General features: G+C 34.6%; 3 protein-coding genes across 3 annotated transcripts; 2 read left to right on the forward strand and 1 right to left on the reverse strand.

Annotated features, from left to right (window-relative positions):
• The first annotated feature begins 9,900 nt into the window (after nucleotides 1-9,900).
• On the forward strand, nucleotides 9,901-12,100 carry LOC124636593. Its single transcript, XM_047172752.1, has 3 exons — nucleotides 9,901-11,126; nucleotides 11,248-11,431; nucleotides 11,801-12,100. The coding sequence occupies exons 1-3, from the start codon at nucleotides 10,872-10,874 to the stop codon at nucleotides 12,082-12,084; spliced, it is 723 nt and encodes a 240-aa protein (XP_047028708.1). The 5' UTR covers nucleotides 9,901-10,871; the 3' UTR covers nucleotides 12,085-12,100.
• A 682-nt stretch (nucleotides 12,101-12,782) lies between these two features.
• Nucleotides 12,783-15,871, forward strand: LOC124636474. The gene is made up of 3 exons (XM_047172576.1): nucleotides 12,783-13,417; nucleotides 14,809-14,998; nucleotides 15,497-15,871. Exons 1-3 carry the CDS (start codon nucleotides 13,157-13,159, stop codon nucleotides 15,760-15,762), a joined length of 717 nt encoding a protein of 238 aa, XP_047028532.1. The 5' UTR covers nucleotides 12,783-13,156; the 3' UTR covers nucleotides 15,763-15,871.
• A 2,982-nt stretch (nucleotides 15,872-18,853) lies between these two features.
• LOC124636570 (probable transmembrane reductase CYB561D1) lies at nucleotides 18,854-21,085 on the reverse strand. The gene is made up of 3 exons (XM_047172708.1): nucleotides 20,748-21,085; nucleotides 20,155-20,347; nucleotides 18,854-19,323 (listed from the first exon to the last, which is right to left on the reverse strand). Exons 1-3 carry the CDS (start codon nucleotides 20,952-20,954, stop codon nucleotides 19,025-19,027), a joined length of 699 nt encoding a protein of 232 aa, XP_047028664.1. The 5' UTR covers nucleotides 20,955-21,085; the 3' UTR covers nucleotides 18,854-19,024.
• Between the last annotated feature and the right edge of the window lie 2,823 nt (nucleotides 21,086-23,908).

Below are 23,908 nucleotides of genomic sequence, written 5' to 3' on the forward strand. Positions count from 1 at the left end.
GTGCTCGCAATATGTAACCGAAATCTTGATTGCAAGATGCATGCTCAAAACCCGAATGAATACCACATTGATTGATTGCTAATCAATCTTTCGATAAAGTTGCAGTTGTTACATAATATTGTGCATAATCTATATTGTATCATATCTAGCATTATCACCATAATGCTCTGTGAGCTCAAATTATGACTTTACTATGCATACGGCACCGGTTCGTGGGAGGGGTGGTTTAGCATCAATCAAGGAATTAGGACGCTAATCTCATTTGTCCGTTTATACTGCTCGGTCCCTCACGACTATGCGTGAGCATTTGCAATGATAATCACGCGATACACATCGTGAATAATAAGTTATGCACATACATTAAATTACACTAACTTTTTAACGAGTGACCCAATTCCCTTTATTAAACATACCGATAGTTATTATCATAATTAATAAAACGGTTTATAACTGGCATTTGCAATGTAAATAAAGGTAGCAAGTTTATGAAATTCTTCAGCTACACAATATAAAGTGTTGGTAAAGTGTAAAAGTTCTAAATGCTATTGTTACAAGAAAGCCTTTGCTAGTTAGTAAGCGTAGGATATTCAAGAAATATTCGTTTAAGGTATGCTTCAACGGGCCAATAATGTTTGTGTAGAATATTTTTCCAGGGGTTCTATAGAAATATTCATACAAAGCATACCAGAAATTCTTTGCGTTGTGCGCGTTGTCATCGCTGCGTATCAGTCGACGCGTGCCTTTATCGAATGAAAAATGACAAATATGTTACTTAATTTTTGCCTGTAGGTATCTCTTGATGCTGGTCTGTCTATAATTGACAAGTCTTGATAAGCATACCTATATCGATAACAGATATATCTTGTTTTTATGTGCAACCAGAAAAGCAATTGTTGACTTCTTTACACATTTTTACAAAAAACGACGCACCCTGTTGGTCCCCAATTGTCCACCAGTTTTGCGTAAAAATTCAGGGGCTATTTCGAGTGTTGCCTAGGATCGCTACAGGCTATAAGTTAGGCCAATCACATAAAAGTGACGAGAGGCCGAGTGATATATGAGTGAGGCTTCGAGGCGATCCATACGTTCAGTTTTTACGGAACCCCCGGCAAATGATTGATGTAGCTGACATTGACCCGAATCGATTACCGACATCCACTGAATTGGGAGGTACTTTATTCTGCTAATCATTCATTATTGGTAAACTTTTGTTGTTTCACCTGCTAAATATTTTTGGTAACCGTTTTTGTACTGTGTTTTTCTTTTCGCAAAAGTAACATTTGTTTGTATTATGTTTTTTTTTTATAATTAGTAGAGATATGTACAAAATAATTGAACACTTCGTAAAATACCGTGTCTCTATTCTCTTGCAAATAAAGTTCGCAACGACCCAGAATTAATGTTTAAATACCTAATAAATTATCAAGGTAGGTAAATAAAAATATCTATATAGATACCTATCTGTATTTAAATATCTAGCATGTTTAATTTGCGTGATAGGCAGACGAACCTTTAATCAAGGGCAATCATTTGAATCTGTTATCTAAATGTACTAGCGTAGTACTTATATTGAAAGTAATCTTGCTCTATTTGATTTGTAGATTTACGTATTAATAACAAATATGGTTATATATTGAATTTAATGTACTTAATTTACGCTTTGTTGAGAAAAAAGGATTGTTCATTACGTGTGTCGTAAGACACTTTTCATTTAAGAGGATACAGGATCATTTGCAAAATATTTTTGTAGAAAACAGACTGATTGGTGAGAGACCTGGTACTGCTGTATCAAAGCTGTAATAATTAAACATATAAACTTACTAATAATAAAACACATAATATTTAATATATATAAATATAATATAATAATTAAACATATAATATTTAACGGGGGCAAGTACAGGCTAGTTACTATTTTTTTCTGCAGGTACGACTTCTTCCTTGCTCTATTCTTGAACAGAGTCTATAAAAACACATACACGCTTAAATTAAATAAAGGGTAGTTTCAAATGACGTCAGCGAGTGGCAATCCCGAATTCCGTGATTCATAACTCAAGCACGTTGCATTGTTTACTCCATGCCACGACGCATATTTATATCGGGAACCTCGGGTGACCCATTTACTGTGACAAAGTTGCGCTCTGGGGTAGTGAACCCTAAATCTACATTGTAGGTAAACATTATCATAGAAGTAGGTTTTATAGATACGGAAGGAATGTATATTAATGGGTACTGATAAAAAAAAAGCGGATAGATAAATCGAGATAACACAATTTACGTCATAATAGATTAAATAACTATTGTTTTATTTTGCCGTTAAATTGAAGACTTATTATTATTAGTACAGCATGTGCCAATAACTTTGATGTGATTTCTTAAAAACGAATTATATGTGTTTTTAAAAATTTACTGTTGTAGATTTTGTTATAGTTAAAATCATAAAATGAAAGTTGTAAAGTACCTAGGTACTGTAACCATCAATTACCTACATAAAATAATTTATAACAGCCACAATCAGTATTAGTTAGTGTGATTCGACAATCGACATACACGGTGACAAATATGATTCGTCTAGAATAATTCAAATTGATTTGTATTAGTTCACGAAGGACATTAAGTCTAGACAGAAACTTATGTAAGTCTCAATTAAATATTCAAAATATTTTCTCCAAACAAAACATTACAATATCTCTGAACAATTTACACAGGCTTTATACTAGGCTGACAATTAGAACGCACTGAATAGCTTTGAAGATTTGCGCGATTGTTATTTGACTTTAGTGTAACTGTTAACTTTACAGCTGTTATAAATTGCCAAGTTTATTCATCGTTTCTCCTCAAGCATGAAACAATAAACTCAAAGGCCTTTTCGACGTCCTGCGTCATAAATATCGAGTAACTATAAGTGTGAATAATAAAATTTGACGGAATTACCACATAACGTTATGGGTTTGACTTAGAGTAGCACACTACAAACTTTTAGTCGGCCTGTAGTTTGTTTTTACTCATAAATCAGTATGAAGATTAATGTTAGTAACATTACATACATCAGGTATTTATAAGGTATCAGACCGACTGAAGCTTTGATTGGAATGAAGATGTAAAAATAAAAAAATGACAACCATCAGTTGATCCGATGGATGTAAAGTCTGCAGTGTGTCGGTACATTTCATTTGTAGAGTAGTCATTAGTTTTGTTACTACTTCTAATATGCATACAAATGATGTGTTATTATTGTATACCTTATCTTAAGATACTTATCTTGAACATATTTTGTGATACTGGCAAAAACAAGGGCTCAGTATTCTGTCTTGCAATTCATTTCAAAGGAATGAATACACCTAGAAGATACAGCAAATACCTTTTCAATTGTTCTGTTCTTAAGTAAAACGGAATAACGATTGTTCGATATTGCTCTTTTAGTATCTAAAGGCGCTCAGTCCTTAGTGTTATCTTTTAGAAAGCACTTATATAATGAAAGAGAACGGAGCGCTTTGGACAAAATGCGGGTAGTTCGGAAGGTCTAGAGCTTACAGCGTAATACTGATTTTATTTTAGTAAATATACCACTTAATTGATTGGAAAATAAAAGAGGAAAAGCTTTTATGCTGTAAGACTTTCTGCTCGAGAAATGGGTCAGAAAGAAGAGGGCTTGCTTCTTTTGACCACACGTGTCTATAGTTTGATTAGTAATGGAACTAAATAATTAGTCTAAAACTAAATTCTGAAGCCTTTAAATGTAATCCGAAGCCCTGAACAATTATTTAGCACTTATATGATTAGGGGCTGTACGTAATCCCAAACTAAATAATTCCCAACTGTGCTCTATATACATTATACAGCAGTAACAATGTACATCTCTGTATAATATAAAGCCAATGTAACCTCAACTACAACTCTGCACTGACCACGAAATTTAACATCACTCACGGCTTGCCACAGCAATTACAAACTTATTATCTAAGCCGTAGGGTTGTATGTATAGCAGGAGTCTTGGGGGAAACTTCAGAAGTTCATTAAGACGCTACGGTTTGCCTGCACCGGTCAAAGTTGGGCTCTCAGACATGCTCGAGCACCTTTAGATGCCGTCTTAATTGTTGCTAACTAAAGATGTACCTACCTCCAGCACTTTCGTTATTTTATCTCGAAGAAGCTTAGTGAGTTACAACCCCGAGTCACACTTTTACGCGAGTTGCTAAGTATTGGCAGAGTTCCGTCTAACTTTTATATTACAGCGTATTTGGACTTACGTTGCAATGTTTTTCGTGGAAAATTCAGTTGGTCTCGATATAATGAAAACAGATGAACTTTTCTTAAATTAATGAATTTAATTATAGCACAAACAGACCCTAGTCCCTAGCCGACAGGCCAAAAGAAAATTTTAAACAATGAAAAATTTCCTTTTGCCCTTATCTCGTTATAATGAATACCTTCGGAGGATTCTTTCCGCATAGTTCTGATAAAGAGGAGCGTCGAAACTTCAAATTAAGATTCTTTGAGTTCCGCGCAAGGGAATAAGATTAATGAAGTATGGCACCTGAGGGTCGCCGCCCCACTAACGATAGCGCCGGGTCAGAGGGGAAATAACTGTTAAAAATAATAAGCGGAAAAACTCCTCATAGATACCCGACTATACAAAGAATAGACGGTCATGAATTGCGAAAATTAATCCTCAAAAAGAACATCAAATTCCTAATGGAACGTTTACAGCTCGAGAAAATGTTATATCAATAACAATCCAATAACTACTAATGTTTTAAAATTAATGCCAAATGGTGATGGACATGAGAATGGATTCATAAGAGTTAATTGAAAAATTTTAAGTGTCAACATTCAGTAGTACTTACTTCTAAACGCTGCGAGTAGGTAAGAGTAATAGTTTTCTATTCAGCGCCGCTATTCTGGCGCACTAGAGCGTGCGTTAATAAGACAATAAGTATGTGTCTCAAACAAAGAGAATAATAACAGCGCATAATGGCGAATGAGAAAATTGCTCGTTGACTGCCACTAGCCTGAATATCACAATGAGACGAGACAACAATGGCCCAGGACCTATATTCTCGGCCTAGCTTGCGAACTTAATGAAACAAAAACTGCTTTGGAACTTGAACAGAGGGTGTACGCAAATTGAAGGAGAACGAGGCTGTTATAGACTTGGCAAAGTTAATGTAACGTTCTTTGTCAAGCGCACGTTTTTATTCCCTCTGCTATGTATAGATTGGGTGTACCACGAATGGAGTGCGGCTTAATCAAAGACCTCTATTGTTAAGAATAGTTTCCACAATGTTGGCGGTATTTCATCGGGTTCGTCTATATTTCATATATTCTGTTGAAACAATGCAGTGGTAACATTTTGAAACGAGTTTCTCTTGAATATCGAGTTGTGCATCTGTATGTGTGGCTGCATGCTATGCATATAATGCAGTACTGATTGACTTACTCTGCTGTAGTAAATGTATAGGTGCATTTATCTACGGAAGACTCGCGTGCTCTATGTATATTTGTACTGTTGACTTCAACACAGCTACTGATATAGATCAGAGGCTCACAATAAAAGCTAACAATGCACAAATCAGCTGACAATGTAACTATCGACGCAGCCGTAGTTTATACGCAGTTTCATCCAACTATAGTGCACTAAAGCTGTGCTCGGGCGGATTTTTATTACTTTTTGCATGTCAACCGTGAAGTTTATGGACGCAATTATTGTTGAAACACGCGGTGAGATTTATAGCAACAATCATGGTGACGCCTGGATAGTGTTGCGCAGATTGTTTGATCATCATTAAAATATCGCCGAACTGACCGGTTTTGTTTTTCAACTTGGTTTTTGGTTTGTTATGCACATGTCAGGTTTGAAGTCCCCCAAGGATAAAAGGAATTGCAGCTGGGTCAAAAATGTATTAAAAAGCTACGTAAAATAAATTATCATACCAAAACTCGTCATGTAGGTTTCTCAAAAACATTACCCGTTACCAAGCTTGCAAAATCAATGCAGTTACATACTTTATGAAACTTCCAAGTATGAGAATGTTGTTCAAAAGACGATACATCGTTTAAACGGAAAACACATATGTGAGAGAAAGTTTAGCAACTTCAAGGAATCTTGAAAGCCGTTAAGACCCCGACATCTCATTGCGCGGGAAAACAAGACAATGCTTTTAACAGATTCTAATGTGGGAGGGTCCACAGCTCATATATTTACATTTTCCGTTAAGAGTTTTTCCGAAGTTTCCCGGAAATATGTATAAACATATGCAGGTCTAGGGAAATATATGGTTATTCTAGTTTATAACACTTGCTTTATTTTTATTGATAAAGATTATGACTTGCATAAATAAGTAATAGATAGATAGCAACTATCATTTTGTTATCGAAATGATAACAGCAATTCTTATCTGTACGTGCCCTGAAAACATATTAAAATTGTGGATATTAGGTATTTTAAACCATTACAATCTAGTCGGTACGTGTATCTACCTATTTAATTGTAATTTTACGCGTGTAAAGTACGAAATGTTTATTATCTACGGAGTTTTATAATAAAAAAAAGATAAATTGTTCTGTAGATCATAAATATGGCAGTGTATATAGGTACCAATAGTTCAACCGTCCAATCTTACGTCTTATCACGTAAAATCTGATATGCCTACAAAGATTTGCAATGTAATCACTACGTCAACACGATTAATGAACAACAGCGGCTACGTACGATAAGTAAATAAAAACGCTACATACTCGACGCAAATTTTTCACCTTATCAATTTGCATGTTTATAGAAATTCTTGTAAGGCCTATTTAAATTCACACGTCCACCATAAATGATTTACGTCGTAATGAAGATCATGAATCAAGCGGCATCGTGACCGGCCGTAATTGCTTTGCCAATCGAATTAATTCCTTCGCTTAGTACTTTACGATACAGTTTTTGTAATTGATTCCACCGGCTTATCAATAAGTTTAAAATGTGTTTATAGTGATCATATTTTTGAATGTTTATTGTTGAACGTTATGTAATGTTGTTCAGAATTTATAACAATTGCTAGTGTTCGTGTATCATGGGGTGTATGCAGTTTATTGCTGTTTGATAAATGTTTCTTTGTTTATTGGCGGCGGGATCTCTATTTTCTATGGTGTTATCGTTTTGTTCGACTCCCTCCAGCCTAGGGAGGTAATACTATAATATATAATAACTAGCTTTTGCCCGCGACTTCTTTCGCGTGGAATAGTAACTTCCGGTAGATTTTTGGTTTGACCAATAGGTGGCGCTATATGACCGGAATAAATTTTATTTTTATATTTTTTTTTGTAATAAAAACTATCCTATGTCCTTTCTCAAGTTTCAAACTATATCTGTACCAAATTTCACACAAATCGATTTAGTAGTTTAGGCGTGAAGAAAAGACAGACAGACAGACAGACAGACAGACAGAAAGACAGACAGACAGAGTTACTTTCTCATTTATAATATTAGTTAGGATAGTTAGGATAGTAAGGAGGCAGTGTCATAACATTTGTAGACTGCATTCAAATGTTGATATATTTTACTCCGTTATAAGTATAGAAACAGAAGTGAGAACATAAAAGCAGGATCAAATATCCATCTAATTTTTGCCAACAACACCGCGAAAATTACTTATTATCATAAACCATAATGTGACTTCGTCCGACAAACATAAAAATTTTACAAGCGTCTATTTGCTCGAAATATTTTCCGCAACACTGTTAAGGTTTAGTCGAAATTATTCTTTGTATTAAGGAGACCCGAGATATTCACTTTTATTACGACAATTTCTTATATTTATATGTCAAAAAAGCAAACTCGTGTACCTTTGCAGTAATAAAAGGTAATGGTGTTGTGGCCCGTCGTATCGTTTTGTCTGGCAGGTTGAATCTCTGAGGTGGAGTTATTTTGTCGAGGATTATAGCTTCATCCCCAAATGAGCATTAAAAACAAGAATCTGGTCATTTTCGGACCGTCTCCGTGTAATTTCATGTTTATTAAAAGAAGGCGATGCCATGCCGAGGTTAGGCTGGGACATGTATATAAAGTTTAATTAGCAAAAAGGTACAGGGTACACCTTCGCAGTTGTAACTGAACTACAGACTAAAAGAAGCTATTTGAGTAAGAGTTAAAAAGTTAAAGGTGCTCAAAAGGTGGTTATTCAAAAGTGGATCGTTATATGGTACATGATAAACATCCACCTGATATGAAATGAAGAAATATTGTACGTCGTTGCTGTTTACTAATTTTAATTCGTTTGGAAGATTCATTTCATTTGACACTTCCTAACTAATCCATTTCATGAATTGTTCATAATATGATAAACAATTCTCAAAGCACTTTATCACAGCACTCGTATTATTTCACATTTCCAAAGAGTAAACCAGACCTAACGTTCGTTTGATTACGTTATCCAGATCTGGTATCTAGTGCACCATTTGTTATACACACACTATTTGACGCTGATGGAGATTTTATCATAAAATAAAACAATTTGTTGATATTGATACGACGGCAACCATCATTACTTTTTATGATAACTACTGGATTCACGCGAACCCCATTCAATAACAATAGTAAAATATTCTAGTTTATCGGAAGCGTGTGTGGAATGGTGCACCAAGAGGAAAATAGTTTGCTTTTGTTACTATATAAGAACGCCATATTGACCTAATATTATTTAGGGGTCATATTTTTTTGGGAATGAACGTGTTTTCTTTGCTGTAAGAATAATCAAGTGATTGTTTTAGATTGTTTGATTGTGTTATTTGTATAGTTTACCCATATTAAACGTCGATGGAGTACTAACTGTGTTAATTATGTACTTACCGTCAGTTGCAAAAAGGTTCACTAAAGTTAAAGCTTATTCAAAGCTATTGCTGACTCTTTCTTTGTCGACAAGATAAAAAGAGTGAGCAATAGATTTAATGACACTTTAATTTTAATGGGTCTTTCTGCAAGTAACGGTTAGACTCGAAAGGATTTTTATACTGATTTCTGATTTAGAGTCCTTAATATCAAAACTGGCATCACTTCACAAAATATGCATACTGGGTACCATGATGACGATGGAGACACCTGCACTAAAAATGTATTTGATAATAAAATCGTTCCGTCAATACAACGAAAATAATCAGATCGCAATTCATGTGCCGATAACCTTAGCAATAAGGTACGGATTTCTATTTTATTATGAATAAAATCAACTTACCTAACACTGAAATTAATCCATTGTATTGATAAGTGTGTATGTGACTTCATAAAAGTATTTATTAGGTGTGATATATTTATTACAATTTAAAATAGTGATGGCATCGTAACAAAGTGTTTGTGTTTTATTGCTTGTCCACTAACGTCTTTGTGATTGTCATACGTATAAAACGTGTATTCCTGAAATGAGATTATGAAACATCGTGACTAGTTTAAACACCTATGAAAATCCGATATACCATTTGCACTATCTATGGAAAATTCTGAATATCATCCTCCGAGCCTTTTTCCCAAACTATGTTGGGGTCAGCTTCCAGTCTAACCGGATTCAGCTGAGTACCAGTGCTTTACAAGAAGCGACTGCCTATCTGACCTCCTCAACCCAGTTACCCGGGCAACCCGATACCCCTTGGTTAGACTGGTGTCAGACTTACTGGTTTCTGACTACCAAGGACATCAACGTAACAACTATCAAGGATTTTCAATCACAGCCGGGACCTACGGTTTAACGTGCCATCCGAAACACAGTCAATGGTGTCTAAGATATACTTAGAAAGTACATACAAACTTTAGAAAAGTTGCATTGGTACTTGCCTGACCTGGAATCGAACCCGCGCCCTCATACTCGAGAGGTTGGTTCTTTGCCCACTAGGCCACCACCACTTTGTTTTTTTTTTTTTTTTTTTTTTTTTCAAATTCTGAATAATTCTATCAAATACCTAAAGTGTGGTGATTACATAATTTATGTTACCAATATTTTTACGGCAAAACATTTTACACCCGTTTTTTTTGTAGCTGTAAGCCAGGTGTGTTTTTGTTTTAAATCAAAACAAAGGTGAAATTGAATGCCGATCACATATTTTTTGGTTTTTGGACGCTGAAAAGGCTTTTTTTTTATTTTGAAATGAAGTTTGCCTTTCCGCGTGACATCGTCGACAAGGGATCGCGCCATGTGTGTACGCTTGCGATCCGCTTTTTCACGCTCCCATAACTGAATTACTGATACACAAACTTGTTTATGTTCATCCTAGAATCTTTAATACTTTGGAATAAAGTTGAAAATTCTAGTTTAGAACTTTGCATAAAAGTTTGCGCTAAACGGGAAACTCTCAAACGTCCCGTGGGCCCGTCCGGCCGGCATTGCGCGAAACATTGGATTCTCTTCAAATATTAATTGTTCAGCATGCGTCAGTAAGATTTTAACTTTGGAGATGCCTTTATAATTAATTAAACTATTTATAATTCTCGGGGTCAGGCCTTAAGAGCTGCATTTGATAACATTTTTTAAGGATGTTACCTATCTTTTTGGTGATCCCTACATAGTTAAAAGTTAATAACGGAAAAAAGAACTACCAATTGATTTCCACCCTTCTGAGAATACATTTCACTAATGGATAACATAACAATAATAAGATATTTTTATTAAATAAATATAAAAACTAAAAGCATTAGGTACCTTAGGTTTCAGACTGTTGCAATATTTTGCGTGACATGGAATGTTAATGATTTACAGTTTGTCATTTGTGTTGACAACTTTTTTGACTGTTATTTTAATACTTTATATAACGCAATATTTGTACTATACAATAATGTTACAAGTAAATGATTTATAATAAATGATTACAGCTGTATCACATGTAAATTAAAGAGTATTGCAATGCATTATGCTAATAAGGTGTGTGATCTTGAATGTGGAAAAAAAGCCGTGTGTACGCACGAATTCGTGGGCCCAGTAAAGATAGTGTTAGTTGAATCAACAGCAGTTGACTATCAACGCAAAATCTGGGGTTCAGCTGCATTTACATTGGCCACGATGTTAATGGGAGCTACAGTTTTCGCAGTATTTTTGTTTACTTTGTCCTTTAAATTACCATTGTTCGTAAATTTACACGTGGTGCTTTGTACTGTGGGAGTAAGTTCTTATCATACAGTGTATTTATGTATTAGATGCCAATTTGTTAAATTTACTATTTCCTTGGTTTATGTTCAGGCGACTGTTCTTTTTGTTATTTACATAATAATATTTGTTATAGTTTCACTTATTTACGACGACTGGGATCCTGATGTTCAGTTCTTTATTTGGTGGATCAATGCACCTGACACCAGATGACAGAAAGGTGCAGCATACAATTTTAGAAGTATTTGGTTTTCTCATTGGCTGGGCTGGAATCCTCCTCATGATTGAATATCAGGAACCAACTGTGCACGCACTTGCAGGTACCTATTTATTTAAATAGATAGATATATAATATACCTTATTATGCTTTATTAAGTGCACCAAATTTTACATTTTTGATCTTATACCTTTACTTAATTATGGTAGGCGATAGGCGGCTTGGGCGGACTAAGCACCAAGAGCCATCTCTTACAGACTACCTTAATTGATAATAATAAAGATTTTTATTATGGCTTCCGTAGTATAGTGGATCTTTTTACTCAACGCTATGCAAGGATGTTCAATATGAATATGAATTAAATCGGTCCAAAATTGTTAACTTGGTAGGGAAAAGTTAGAAGAGTGAAAGGTATTACGGGATGCCCTATATTTAATACATACTTGATGAAGTTAACGGTTTTTCTTTTCAGGCTTTATTGGAGCAATCCTAGCAGTACTCAGCAGTGTAATTGGTCCCACAGTATATCTCACAGGTCCAAAAAAGTTTGGCCTGTTCAAGAAGAATGCGCATAGATTCTTCGTAATACCAACTTTCATATTGTTAACCGTATGCTTCGTTCTGGGGCTAATGAAAGCAAGTTTCATAAAATGGACACCAATCAAACATTTACATTATATCTTAATTGCCTTTACCGTATTATATTCTGTAGTTACTCTGGTTTCCATTATATTAAGGGCTATGTATGGCACTTAAAAGTTTGAATAGTAAATATTGTTTTATTAATTGTACCTTTTAGAACCTCCTTTATCACAATGCAGTTCGTAGCCTATTAATTGATGGTGTGATCGTAATGTTTTATAAGGATTCCTGTATCATAAACGTGACCTAAACCTAGACCTTAGAAGTCATGGTGGCCTAGTGGGTAAAGAACCAACCTCTCGAGTATGAGGGTGTGGATTCGTTTCCAGTTCAGGCAAGTACCAACGCAACTTCTCTTAGTTTGTTTGTACTTTCTAAGTATATCTTGGACACCAATGGCTGATAAAAAAGGTGAAGGAAAACATCTTGACGAAACCTTTACTATATAGTCTGAAATCACCAACCTGCAATGAGCAAGCGGGGTGATTAATGCTCAATCCTTCTCCGTGTGAGCCCAGCAGTGGGACGATAAAAAAAAGCTGTAACAGTAGTAGCTGTACATTAAAAATACCCGGACATTTGGCGTAAATCGCATTTTTTCCCCGAACGAGTACGATTTTTTTTAAACAAAATAATACCTAATTTGTAATCCATTTAATATTAACATATACTTAAATTCAATGAGGTGCTTCCTTACATGAAAAGTGTCCGGGTTTTCCCCGGACACTTCTTGAAACCCCGCCCGGACGGCCCCCGGACGGCCTCAAACGAGGACAAATCCGGGGAAACCCGGACGGATGACAGCCCTATGTAACAGTAACAAACCTGATATTGCAATCTACGTTGTATGTATAGGGCTCTTGCTAAAAGAGAGTACCCCCGAGCACAGAATTTACGGGGCATGATTTTTTTTTTAAATCAAAAAAATATTCTTATCTATAGAAATTATTCGGAGATGATATTAATTTATTGATAATTTTAATCGCAGAAAAACTGCAAAACCATGTTAAAAGCAATAAGAGAGCAGTAAAAAATACGTTGTAAAAGCCCTTTATGCATTGTTACTTTTCTTAAAAAATTAACATATGCTACCATAAATATCACTGTCATACAAAGTCAAAGACTACGGTCCAAATTGTTTTCTTGTTTAATATTTAAATAGTAAAAATAAATATCGCGAACAAACATGTCTGTGCCCGAGGACGAAGTGACTAGATTACAGAAAAAGAAGCAAGATGGCACTTCTGGGCCTTCATCAAAGGCCAAAAGACATAAAATGTTAAAGAGATTGCTTGCTGGTGAGACTCGTGGTGACTCCTACTGTTTGGTGTTATGGTTCGCTGCGTCAAATGGAGTCACACATTCACTCCTTGGTGCTGTTATTGTATCCATTATGATATATTCATTCCACGTGGACTCGTCGCATGCCGCTGTTTTTACAATAGCTGTAAGTTTGTTCTTCCAATTTGTATGTTTTAAATCTAGAAAAGAGGTCAACGCTTGGCTCGGTTGGTCCGTAAACGGGTGACCATGGCGAGTTCTTCCGTGCTTCTTATGGCGCGATAAACTAGTGGGTCCCAGCTGTCATTTCAACATTTTTGGCAGTCGTTACAGAAGAACCAACCACCGTTTCAGCAAGAAACCAGAAAGTCTGACAACCATTCTTAGCAAGAGGTTGGGTTTGGGTTGCCCTAGTGACTGTGCTGGGTCGAGGAGGTCAGATAGGCAGTCGCTCCATATAAAACACTGGTACTCAGCTGCAAGCACTTAGAAGGGAAACCCACTTCAATAACGTTGGGTAAAAAAGTAATAGTTGTTGCCATGGTTTTTTTTATTTGCTAGAATTATTTGCTTCTGAGATTCGATTCGAGACAATACTGACCATGTAAAATACTAAAGTTCGGCCATTCAGAGAATGCGTTCCTGACACGTCGCGATTGAACTGACGACGTAATAACATTCATTGATTATTGATATAATAATGTTGTTTTAATGCTCCTCAATTGTTAAAACGGTAAACAACCAGCAAAAATATTTTTATCGTAACTGCAACGCCATTGCAAAGTTACGTCGTCAGTTCAATCGCGACGTGTCAGGAACGCATTCTCTGAATGGCCGAACTATAGCATGATTGGCATTAGCATTTCAAAGACAAGAAGAGTCCATGCATCTAAACTTTATCCTTGAATTATCAGCAGAAAGTTTTTAGTTACTTTTCAATGTCAATTCACTAATGTCATTACTGAAAATGTCAGCAACAATCTATAGATAGATTAAGTTATTAGGTATATAAAATAATGCCTATTTTTGTACACATTACGCATTATCACATGTTATAATGCAAATAGAAGAGACAGCAGACAATGTTAGTAGAATTACAGTGGGAAGTACTAATAGGGCAAGGTTCGCTTGGGGTGTAAAGACTCGAGTGATCGATAACAGTGGGGTTAAGTATGTCCAATCAGTTTATATGGCCATGCTGAAGGGCTTCGCCCGTTTACTCATAGGCGGTGTTGTGATGTCAATAAGTCTTTATTCGTTTCACCGAGGAGACTTTCACGCAGCAGTGTTTGCTTTTGCTGTAAGTTTGCTTCCTCATCAATATTTCTCCCAACGAGTGAACTAATGCTTCGTTCTCATTGATTCTATTTTTGCCATTAATACTGTATGGATTCGGGTGAAATTGCGGTTTACCGGTAATTTTAAGTAGGAATCCCATCATGGGCTTCATTCAGCCTGGTCAGCTTAGTACTAGTTTTTTTGTGGATGATTTCTTCAAATATTTTTAATGAAATCATCATTATTGTTCGTAATATTAAATTAAACATTATTTTTCAGTATCACTTTTTTTCTGCGGAAGCGATACTGACTCTAAGTTACGTCAACGGGTGGTCAACTCCAATGCGGTGGAAGCATCGGAAATATGTTCATGCATTTCTTCAAATATGTGCACTTGTTTTCGCAGTAATTGGAACAATAGAGCTTATAATTGACAGAGGAAGAATAAGGGGTTTTCATGGTATAACAGGTGACTACTCATATTACGATTGTGCATTGACCGCTTTCGCCTCACTATATCATCGGCCCTGTATTGTGCACAAATCTACGGCTATGTATCATTGAGACAATATAGGTGCACGCTCAAACGCTCATCTGAATGTAGCTTAGTTAGTTTCAGGTCAGTTACGCCTGTTGTTCTAAATGAATGTTCGTAGTTAACAAGAACGGTTTAGTAGGTCTTCTGCCTTATTGAAATTATTATGCTTGCTTATCTTTTTGTTCGTCACCAATATATTTTCATCGACGACACAAAATGAATCATTGTTTGAAAGTACTGAATTATCCCAAAGATATTTTGTTATCTTCTACATATAGTTAAACTATGTTTTGCCCGCGCATCCTTTTGTCTATTTAACACTGCACGGATTTTCCAAATCGGACTAGTAGGTAGTTTATATCATTAGTATAGATAGATGCATCAACCTGTGACAAAATGTTTGTTATATTTTGTTTAAACTTTTTCCAGGAGTGCTGACACTAGTTTTAACAGTGGCAACGTTTGCAGGTGGTCCATTTGCGATAAGGAAGGTTCCCAGAGCGCATCTAGCACACATGTCATTTGGTATTCCATGTTTTGTATCATCTTCTCTATGCTTGTGTTCAGGATTATTCAAAGACGAATTTAGGATATGGGCCGGTAAAACAGTCTTTGGAATATTATTCATTTTTGTAGTGTTTTACACATTTTTAATAACTATTACCACATCTATAAAGTATTTACAAAAGATTTAAGTTTTTATATTTTTTTAGGTTTGTTATATTAAAATTTTGTATCTGGATAAAGGGGTTTGTTTCATTTAGTTAGCTTTTCTTTTATTTGTACAAAATACGATACTATCGATAGGGAATTGCCCACTTTTCTCAGACTAATCTTATATTTCTTCGAGCTCAGAGTCTTTGTCAACTGGTATTATTTTTATCAAATTGTAAAGCCATGCCAAAAACCCATGCAGTTTTCGAAATTTGATCAGTAGTTCCTACGTACATAGTAGATTGATTTTGTGTAAGTACAAAATTTATTTCAAGGCGAATGGCAGGCTTGTATGGGACTTTCGTACCGGTAATAAAATTTCGTGTTTTGAGATATTTTTTGTTTTAATTGGTGGGTAATATGATAGACAAGCCCTTTTTAAATTCTTAGATTTTTAGGACTTGGGAAGTAAAAGTTATAACCAGTTTTATTTTTTAAGGTTATGTACTACAGTGCACCCATGTAGGTTGTTTTAGCTGGGTACATAAACATTATTATGGTAATAAAATAAATGTTTTACCTAGCTTGTCTCTTAATCAACGGCAAAGAACTGAACCTGAACAGAGACTCTGAAAGATTTTCGTTACCTGTCAATAAAATAATTGCCAATGCAAAAAAAAAACATTGATGGTGAAAATAATTTAATAATAAATTATAAATAAATAAAATAATATTTATTGTCAAAAAAGCAACTTTACATTGTGGTAGTTACCGTTGAGCCACAAACTAAGCACAGCTTGTATCTTGTGGCTCACAATTTATATCATTTAATTGTTAATTATTAAGATTTATGCAATAATTGTTTATTTAAAGGTATTATATGTAATTGGTTAATCATTGTTTGGTATTATTTTTAGTTTTTAATAATTATTTATAACTAGCTTTCCGCCCGCGGCTTCGCCCGCGTGGAATTCGGTTATATTGCGGTATAAATCACAACTATAAGAAAACTTCTCATTCCCACGGAAAAATCTAAGAAGCGCGATGTAACGCTGGATACGATGAGCTACAGGTTAAAGCGCGAGATATCATTGCACTTCTTACGTATCTTAAAAAAAACAACGTCACCACGTTTTAAAAAGCTATCATTCCACTTCTTACGTATTTAAAAACACATCGTTACCACGTTTTAAAAACACCCAGCGCCATCTATCGCATACCTCAAGAACTAAATAACTTAACTAATACTTATACCAATTAGTAATTCGTTGAATTATAGTTATTTCAGGATAAGTAGATGTAAAAAAAACAGTTAAGACGATAAAACAAATTGTACGTCATCCCTCGGGAATTCCTCATTTTCGAGGATTCATTATCGTATCATTTAGCTTCTAAATTTATATGTTCATATTCGTTTGCAATATATAAGTAGATGTAAAAAAAAACAGTTTAGACGATTAAACAAATTGTACATCATCCCTCGGGAATTCCTCATTTTCGGGGATTCATCATCGTATCATTTAGCTTCTAAATTTACATGTTTATATTCGTTTGCAATATATTACCTTGTTTTAAACGACACACAGCGCCATCTACAATCCATCCATCAAGCAAACAATATTTTTGTTTTCCCTCGGGAATATCTATTTTTTTCGGGATAAAAAGTACCCTATTATTTAATCCGGACTTCTAACTTTACGTCTGCAAAATTTCAAAGCAATCGGTTCAGTAGTTACGGCGTGAAAGCGGAACAAACAAACAAACAAACAAACAAACTCACTTTCCGATTTATAATATTAGTAAGGATTTCGACGTTTAATTACTTTAATCTTTTAATTGGTATAATTAATTAATCCGGAGTTCTAAAAATACTACACTAACATGAAAATAAATGACTTAGTTGCCTTAATAATTGGTACAAATTCTATAACTGAACAACAACAAAAATATGCGGTACGAAATCTGCCGTTCGCCTTTCTGGACTTTATTCTATATCAATTATCCTAACCGATTATTAAAAGTTACCTTTAATTATATTCCATCTCGTTTCCAGGTTCAACATTTTTTAAATTCAGGTTATTGAAAGATGAAACTTGGGTTGCTAAGGTTCCTCTTTTGCGGGGCTTTTATCCAGACAGTTGTATTAAAAATAGGTTGAGGGTCTTTTGTGGAAAAGCGAAACAAACAAACAAATTCACGTTTGCATTTCAAACATAAGTAAGGTAGCCTCTGGTAGCCTATATTCAGAGTATAATACCAATGAATTCTTTACAAATAATAATTTATAATCGCTTTTGTATCTGCGGAGGATGAATATTCACATACAATAGAAAACTCGTTTCTGTTAAGCAAAATGGTTTCATTATTTTCTTTGAGTATAACGTTCGTACTTTACAGAACTATGAAATATTGGACGTGATTTATTGGTGAATATAGTAAATTAGAAAAGTTTTTAATAATTTTTTTCTACGTGAAACAACTAAAATAAAATTCTGCAGTTCCCGATGTTGCTTTCCCAATGTTTGTACTTTCTCAATTGTATATTATCCTTCCAGCGTGTCCAAAAGTTAAAATATACCTGTATCGTTAATTGGCCAGTTTATTACCAATTTTATTTTTACACACACCATTCTATTGGGAGATATTTTATTGCATAGCTGGCTTATATCTAGTACGTGTCACCTGACTTGACAATGTAATATCGTAATACGCCATGTCCTACGGTTAGCGGCTCTCAAATCCGCCGATAGAATACGAATAATGTCACAGTGGGCTCCTGGTCAAAGGTCCGTACACCCGCTCCTAGTGTCGCATTTATCAAAAGATATGGTCGTACATCTCAAACATTAGCAATGGCAACAATACTCTATTCCAGAATGTGCGTATCGAGAGCCATTACTCTTCTCCGAGTTTCCTTTATATGTTTAGATGCCATAAAGATAGCTGGTAGCGCACCGACCAGTTATCTGTTGTGATCGGTTACCTACCTGTTCTCAATCGAATTTAACGATATCGCTTTTAGTTTTTATTGTGTCCGCAGTATCTGTTGTGCGTCTTCCTTTGTTTAATTATTTTAGCTCTTGCTTTAGCTTACGAGTAACGGGTTTAAAGGAATGAAACAAAACAAAGATAACTGAGGCGTAATTTTTAATTTATTGTAAACTTAAATTACCAATATCTCTCATCGTGCAAAATATTTTAAAGATGTTTCTATATACATTTGTACACTTATGAAACTAGTTTTTTCATCGGCATTATAAATAAATAGTACCTAATACGAGTCGGTTCGGAATAAGGTTCTCACTAGTTGCGTTTAAATTTTGAGAAAAAAGTTAACAATGGTGCAATAATTATAATCGCTGTGAAGGCTCCCACGAATCCTATCAAAGTATACGTATTAGCGAGACCAGCCCAGGTCTTGAAAGAAGCCTTGTCCATTCCGTAGCAGAGACTGATGTCAGCCGTGGCAAAGCCGACGACTCCAAAGCAAATGTGGGTGAGTTTGGATAATTTTGCGGGAATGAACCTACGGAGTTCGTAGGCGTAGAGCGATGTGAGTCCGTTGAACAAACTGGCCACTGTGAAGACGAGGGCCACCAGAGCTAGAAGAAAGAAAATAAGGGCTTAGATTATGTTGTTCTTTATGTTAAACTACAAGGCAAGTTTTAATAGAAAATTAAATACTTAATTCATTGCGTTTAGTAGGTTTATAACAAGGTGTGTGAAAACTTGCCAAGTAACATCATTAAAAAGTTACTATTTTTAACTGAGCTATGTGTATGGAACTTGGTACTTATTCAGATCTCACTTCTTTTATAGGCGAAGCATTCCCATATTATCGAACTTGGCAGCCTTTCACATTTTTGTTTTGGGTGGGTTATTTTACAAATTGGTTTAGTAGTTTGGAGCTTGTTTTCTCTTTATTGTATTTATATGTAAATGTGCAAGAGGTAAAGATGACAAATTTCAGTTATAGTTAATACAAGTTTTCTGGGGTTTCCAATACCTATTCAGATTAAGATGTTGTGATAAAACTAGGGGGTTAAGTTGGTGATGTATTAAAAATGATAATGTCGTTGACTAGAAGTGGTTTCCCCAGATGAAGAGTATGATAAGAGAGTATAAGTATGTTTTTCCTGTATTAGATAAACTTAGGTTATCGCCTGCGTAAGTGTTCACTTTCAAAATGAAACTGAGAAATAAACATGAAATTATATAAATGTATAATTTGCTTGTTTCGTTACTTCGAAGATCTTTTAAATACTTATTTGCAATAACTTTTATTTAGGAAAGTGTTTTTTGAAATTTGAAACGATGCCAATGATCGTATACAATGAATGATGGTGATTTTTTGATGATTTCATAAAAAAAAATGACAATAAAAAATATAGTCAGAAAATTGAATTAATTAATTATAAAAATTATCAACGTACCAAATTGCCCATGGTAACTATTCCAGTGAATAGGTTTGTCCACAATTTTGATGAAACTGCCAACGATAGCCAGCACGGAGCCCAAAATCTGCAGGATCCAGTGCGCTCGTCTTTTGTCTACCATCTTCAGATGAGCAGACCAGCTGTTGTGCGGAGACAGGCTCAGGATCGCTTGTGCCATCAAGAGTTGGTACTGAATAAAAAAAAAGTTATACTTAAGATACTGATCCAAACTGAGTTCACCAGAAAATTAATATTCGTTTCCAATTTTTGGATCTTTTTAGTGAGGCCTATTCCGTTCGTTCAGGTCCGCTTTTCTTAAAACAACAGTTCACTTTGGAAATTGAACATGAAAATTAATAGGCCTTCATAGTTTTATTTGATATTTGATTTTGAAATCTAACGATTCTATTGTCGGTTAACTTTAAGGCCGTGTTTATATTTATTTTAATTCGTAAATACTTTTTCTGAAGTATTTTGCTCGTAAACCCGAGTTTATATACTGCTGTATTGTCGGTCCATTCATAAATATTTATTACACATGCACTAATATTATGTAGGCATCTTGATGTAGATAGATAGGTACTACTTACCCCAATTACACATAACACTATATGGATTGATGTTGCATTTAATGGTAATCCTCCTCTGCATGCGAAAGTTATAGCTACACCCACTATTATACCAATTAATATATGAGACAGAAGATTTAAAGAAATCTGGAATGTTTTCAAACGGTACTCATTTTTGTCAAAAGGTTTTGGATCGGATTTAGTTGCTATTCCGTTTTCGGTATCCATGTTTCACAGATTTAAAAAAAACGGTTAAAGTTAAACAGTATACTCGCTCTGAGCTTCAGATTATAACTGAAGTCGGTAACTATTTCAATAAATAATATATGTAAAAGGAAAATACAAATCTATATGTCAATCGTGATATGAAATGAAAATCTTTATGACTTTATCAAAAACCTTCGGTTCAGATAAAATTATCAGTGAGTGGTGATTTCGTTCCGTTACTCTGACTGGCAGCTTCATTCGGAGTCTGAAAGCCATTCCGATAAGAGTAGATAGTTAAATTCAGTTTAATAGTATGTGAAGTATCGTGGATACCAAAAATTTTATACGCCCGGTCTTGATACAAATAAGTTCTATTTGAAGAAGTTCGTAGTCTCTTCAAATCTAATAGCTCCAGCTCCAAAATGTATTAGATAATTTTTTTACCTTCCTTATACAATGAAAAATTCAATCAGTGAAAGATTTATACACAAATATTAATTAAATGAGGAATTTATAAACATATGCCTACATTATGGATTTAGATTTGAAAAAAATAACGAAGTTTGTATCAAGACCAGGGCGTATAAAATTAAGTAAATAAATATTAATGAGTGTACTTGGGGTGAGTTTGTTGTCTATTTTATTCTATCAGCAGTCAGTAACTAACCAGCATAATCAAGTTAGGCTGCAGGAAAACTGTATATTTATCAAATTAATGAAAGGAAATAGGTAAACAATTTGATACCTTAAGAGGACGAATTGGAATTTTTGGCGCCAAGGATGTCAATTTTTCTCAGTAAATACAAAACGGATCAAAATACAACTTGGTTACCTGAAAGTTCATGATATAAGCCTTATTTTGTTAGTTGTAGAAACATGATTAGGTAACTTTTATAACAGAGAAAAATATATCAAACATACCTCTTTTTAAAAAGAGATTCACATATTATGGGCAAACGGGACCGATTTAAGCCTCTTAACTTTTTTAGTAGTTGAGTATATACATACTCTTTAAAATGGTAGTAGGAATTTTTATTAAATTATCATTTCTAAATATTAAAATTACAAAACCATTTTGTCGCTTACGACTTTTAGTTATAAGCTAGCGCGCGTATTGTTATCCTCGCCCCGCTCAGACGCTCCGACCCCTTTTGGCGCCTTAGATGCGCGTGCCGGTTATGGAATTATTGTTGACCACTTCCTCGCCTTAATCACTCTTGTGATAAAGTTCATTGTGCATTAGTAATCAATGAATAGGTAATATATAATAGAACTTGATCGATTTAAAAAAAAAGCTTTAGGTGCCAATTGTATGTTACTAAAAGTATTTTTATCAACAATTATTATATCCTGAACATTTAACTGCTTCAAAATGCTAATCTAATGTAACCGTCTTGTTTCAATGATATCGGAAAATATTTTGCTTTATCATTAACTCATTATATACTATCTACAAAGCCGACTTTTGGATAAATAGATAAAACATCAATCAATGTTAAAAAGTTTTTTATTGCAAACTGCAGGAACTTGCCCAAGTTGGTCTATTATATTGATTTCTGACACTTACGCGAATATTAGACATTTAAATAGTTTGTTGTGTACTGGATTTGATTCCCGGGTCTGGTCCACAAAGCTCGTAGTCCGAAAGTTGGTAGTGTTATACCCGCGCATCAGAGAGCATGTAAAGATCACGCTTGGTATCGGTCGTATCAGTTTGCAATTCCATCAGACTAGAGAGAGCGCTCGAGTGAATGTCAGCTTCCCAATTGTTTTTATTGTAATGTGTAATTGTAGGAAAAGGCTAGGCAGGTGATGTATAATTATGAGTTCACAGTCGATTTTGTGAATTTGACTCACTGATAATGATTATAATAACTAACCGAAGCTTCTCGGATCTTCCTTCTTGATAACAAAAAAAAACCCTTCGCTCTGTCCCAGTTTTGGCTCAAACTTTCTACACAGTGTTTCTTAGATTCAAGGTCTAATAAAACCTTCAACAATAAAATGTTCAGAGATTAAAGTTTAACTTAACTAATGCCGAAGGATTTTCTTGTCATTGTGTAGCTTAAAATCTAACTGACCCTGAATTGTTAAGGTTACTTAAATATGATTTATCAGGTAAATAATCGTTTGCCATCCAGCGTGGCAATGCAGCCAGCCTTTTGGGCACGATCCCAGCTGACAGCGATGCGGATGAATATTTTGATACTTAGTTTCCCTATAATAAGATCATTTTGTAAAACTATTGTAAGTATTGAAAAAATTAATAAAATTTGGTAAATAATTAGTTAATTTATTATCAGACTATGATTTTGACGTGGAATGAATGAAAAAAAATAAAACAAAATTGCATAAATAAAATGAATAAAAAAATGCATTACACGGTGAGACACACCGTACACATCTTATAATCTGGTGACTAATTTCAGAACGTTTGTTGCCCGTGGTACTACCAATAGTACTACCAGTAGTACCACGGGCAAATTTTTCTTCCCGTAGTACTACCAAGCGGTCTGGTAGTACCACGGGCAAGAAAAAACTACCCGTGGTACTACTGTCAATATTTTAGGTTTTTTTCAACCCTTTTGTTGTCACAGTTGATATTGTCATCCTAGAAAGAGAATTGAAATATATATTTTTTTAATGTGGATATATTTTGGTACTATTTCGTAAATAGATCTGGTAGTTGTGAAATTTTTCATTGCTCAAAATCGACAAGAGTCAAAAACACTTAGTTTTTTTTTCACAAATCAGAATTAAATATCTACTTACGTTTTTCGTTTTATTTATATTAAGTAGATAAGTATTATATTAAGTAGGTAGTGTTATTCATTAAAATTATCGACCGCATTGAGTAGGTATTGATATGAACATGTAAGTTATGCTGTCCTAGTACCTACTTTACTTTTTTGGTTCGGCCGTCTTCTGTAAATTATATAGATTTAAAACGTACTTTGCGTTCAGCGCAGATAGTG

Source organism: Helicoverpa zea, chromosome 14 (assembly GCF_022581195.2).
Source record: "Helicoverpa zea isolate HzStark_Cry1AcR chromosome 14, ilHelZeax1.1, whole genome shotgun sequence".
Lineage (NCBI taxonomy): Eukaryota > Metazoa > Arthropoda > Insecta > Lepidoptera > Noctuidae > Helicoverpa > Helicoverpa zea.